This window comes from Prionailurus viverrinus, chromosome F1, assembly GCF_022837055.1.
Source record: "Prionailurus viverrinus isolate Anna chromosome F1, UM_Priviv_1.0, whole genome shotgun sequence".
In the NCBI taxonomy this organism is placed as follows: Eukaryota; Metazoa; Chordata; class Mammalia; order Carnivora; family Felidae; genus Prionailurus; species Prionailurus viverrinus.
Genome location: NC_062577.1, coordinates 37,884,037 through 37,887,708, shown reverse-complemented (window position 1 = coordinate 37,887,708; position 3,672 = coordinate 37,884,037). Strand labels below are relative to the sequence as shown.

The following is a 3,672-nucleotide window of genomic DNA, read 5'->3' as shown; positions in this document are numbered from 1 at the left end:
GCGGGGCTGCGGGCGCCGAGCGGACGGCGGTGGCCCGAGGACTGCGCGGCGGGCGCACCGGACGGCCGGGGCGCAGGTGGCAGGGCGCGCGGCCAGCCGGCCCCGGGCGCCAGAATCCGGCGCTGCCGAGCCGGGGAGGGCGCAGCGCCCACCGCAGCCTGCAGTTTTCCCGGGACGTCTGGGCGCCCATGACGGCGGCGGCGACTGTGCTCAAGGAGGGCGTGCTGGAGAAGCGCAGCGGCGGGCTGCTGCAGCTGTGGAAGCGGAAGCGCTGTGTGCTCACCGAGCGCGGGCTGCAGCTCTTCGAGGCCAAGGGCACCGGCGGCCGGCCCAAGGAGCTCAGCTTCGCCCGCATCAAGGCCGTGGAATGCGTGGAGAGCACCGGGCGCCACATCTATTTCACGCTGGTGACCGAGGGAGGCGGCGAGATCGACTTCCGCTGCCCCCTCGAGGATCCTGGCTGGAACGCCCAGATCACCCTGGGCCTGGTCAAGTTCAAGAACCAGCAGGCAATCCAGACTGTGCGGGCCAGGCAGAGCCTCGGGGCCGGGACCCTCGTGTCCTAAGCCGCACAACTTGCCATCTTACCTTCATGCTCCGCACCCTCCCCACCACGTGGTGTACGGAGGTCAAGTCAGGTAGGCCCCTGGAGACTGAACCCTCCTTTCTCTCCTTCTCTTTCCCCTATGGAGAAAATGGGGGACTCCCACCAGCATTCCACGTCAAAGCTGAACGACCCTAGGGCCGACAGGGAGTAGGAGCTTAGGAGTCTGAGCAAGGGAGGCCAAGAGCTGGACTTAACCCCTGGGGCCTCCGGCACGAGGGTCGTATGTGCCCCAGGTGACAGAGAGGAAGATGGTGGGATGGGTCTCCCTACAGGTTGGTTCTGCCCTGGCTCTGGTGGAGGGAGGCTGGCCTGCGCATTCCCTGAAGGCTTTCCAGCAGAAAGACAGTCTCCTTCATTTAGCAGAGTCATTGGGAACAGAACCCAGCTCCCAAGGTGGGCCCTTAGGGGGAGGGTTTGACTAGGCTGGGCCAGGGCTCCACTACCCATTCTTGACAGTGGATATCGGGTCCTAGGGCTGAGCTGCTGGCAGACTAGAGGTGTTGGAGGGTGGGCAGGCCAGGCCAGAGGCCAGGCCACCGATACCAAGGGGGAATGGGCCTGTCCGCCTGCCTCTGAGTGCCAGCCAATGCCCAGCTGGGCTAGAAGAGGAGAAGCTGGAGAAGGGGGTGGGGCATTGGGGCAGGGTGGGTGGAGGGGTGCAGGATGGGGTCATGATTTGTTATTTGTGATGTCTTAATCCTCCTTGAGCAGTAGGGCAGGGGGTGAGGGGCGGATTTGTGGTCAGGAAGGCCCAGGGGAGGGACCAAGAATAGAACCTAGAAGCCCTGGCTCCCAGCCCTGTGCCCTCTTCCCCAGATGCCACTCCCTCCCCGTGGGAACCACGAGTAGGGCCGAGGACGGAATTATACCACTCAGGTTTTCATTTCTCCGGTGGAAACCTATATCCCCTCTCATACCATCTCACCCTCCAGCCCCGCAGTTCTCCACCTTGCCAAGGAGAGTCCCCGTGAGCCTGGAGCCCCACCCGGTGTCATATACCCCTTTGACCCTCCTGTTGACTGTAGTGAGGATTAGCCGAGAGGGAGGGAGACCTGCTGTACTGAGAACTGGTCCGTATTGATCCCTCAGGCCTCAGGGGGACTCGGAGGAAGCAGTTTCCTCCCCTGATCACAGTGTGTTGTACAAATACTATTTTCTACCTTTCTCCTGATGTGGAGAAGGTCGGAAAGCTCTGATGGAAAGCAGCTCATTGTGGATACTTATCTCAGTGTCTGCCCCTGCCCTAACTGCTGCTCTTTCTTGCCAGCTCTCCTGCCCCTTTTGGCTCATGGGAGCGTGACTGTGCTCCATATGTCGAGGCGGAAGCCATGGTCACGTGGAGGAGACGCTGGAGCTGAAGGAATGGATGGGGCCCGGGGAGGAGGGCAGAAGGCCATGTGGGGCTGAGGATGAAGATTCAGCCCCTGGACACTCTCAGAGTCTCCGGACATTCCCAGCTCAGGGCTTTGCAGCCACAGCCTGACGTACAGATGGTGATGGAGAGCTGGCATCCAAGCACCCTCCCCTCGGCGGCCCCGTCATCTGGTTGCAGACTGCTGTTAGTCCCCAGTTTGTGCCGTGCCGCGAGGAGGACATTTCCCCATGGGGTGCCAAGCCAGCGCCTCAGGACTCAGGAGGCCAGGCTGGTACCCCGGGGAGGAACCAGCCTGGCATCACTTCTGGACTCACCTTGGTGGGGGGAGCTGATGGGCCCTGAGGCCCACACTTGAGGGTCTCCTGCTGCTTCGGTCCTTCTGGGACCCCCACCCATCCAGGCCGTCTCTTTGCACACTTCGCCCCCCACCTCTTGCCCATCTTCCCCCCCACTGTGGTGCTAGGCCTGGAGGTGGTGGGGGTGGGGTGGGGGTTTGGCCGTTACCATTTCATGCCTATCCCAAAATGAAGAGTCCCCGCAAAGGGCAGTGACCACACCGTTTGCTGAATGGAGTTCTTTGCCCACAAAGACCCAGTGCTTGGAGCATCCCTCTCCTACCCTCGCTTCTCCACTCCATAACCCATTCTGAGATCTCCGGCCTGGGTGGGGAGAGACACCGCAGCCCTAGGAGGCACGACCTCAGCGGTCCTAGGAAGGAGGGACCGTAAGGCCTGGACTGAGGGATGTTCTACTGGCCAACTCAGTCTATGTAGCTGCTTTTCCAGAAGGCCATGCCGCCCCTGCCATCCTGGGAGGTGGCTCAGCTTTCTGAGCAGAGTTGGTCTCCCTGTCATTTACATACTCAGGCTTCACACATTTATGCAGTAAGCATTCCTTGCTGGATGGTTTAAAAGGAATGATTACAGCACGGGAAAAGCTGAAGTACAGAGAAATAGCTGCCTGAGTTACACAGAAATTCATCGGGTAACGCTCGAGATCTTTCCATGTTGTGGTCAGCAGTTTACTCTGCCCTCCTTTCCTCCATTGCCCACCACGTCTGGCCTTCCCTGTGGCAAAGCAGTGGCCTACTTCAGAGTCTCCAGAAGGAACGAGGGGGCTGTGTGGCCCCCTTCAACAATTTGAAGTCTCTTTAATAACCTCTTTGTGCTTCTGACCTGTTTTGTTCCCCATATGATTTCTCCTACTATCCAGCCAAGACCTCCCCATCCTATGTCCCAGTACCTTAGAGTCCTCGGGAGTGCCTTGTTCATCTGTTACGAGCACCGCATCTCACAAGTGACAAAGAACTTACAAATTACAAGAGAGTTTTGACAAATATCTCATTTATTACCTCATTAGGCTGTATCCCTGTTTCATGGATAGCTTAGTCCCAGCATCGCAAACAAGCATCATCTTCCACGTCACCCCTGGTATGTGCTGAGCAAGATCTGGGCTCCCCTAGCATGCTGTGGTCAATTGGTGATGTCTGTCATGGGCTTGGGGAGAAAGATGGTGAGGATGGCCACACTTGGGTGGCCGGGGGGGGGGGGGGGGTTGGCGAGAAGATGATGGGGTCTCCACCCCTTCTTTGTTGGAGCCATGTGAATGGGAAAGCGTTAGCATCTCTGTCCTATAAGACGGCCTCTAAAATAGAATCCTTGCTCTTCAAATCGAACTGAAAGGCTGCTGA

The 3,672-nt window shown here is 58.9% G+C and overlaps 1 protein-coding gene across 1 annotated transcript; it reads left to right on the top strand.

Annotated features, from left to right (window-relative positions):
- On the top strand, positions 1-2,244 carry PHLDA3 (pleckstrin homology like domain family A member 3). Its single transcript, XM_047839785.1, has 2 exons — positions 1-638; positions 1,875-2,244. Exon 1 carries the CDS (start codon positions 189-191, stop codon positions 564-566), a length of 378 nt encoding a protein of 125 aa, XP_047695741.1. The 5' UTR covers positions 1-188; the 3' UTR covers positions 567-638; positions 1,875-2,244.
- The last annotated feature ends 1,428 nt before the right edge of the window (positions 2,245-3,672 follow it).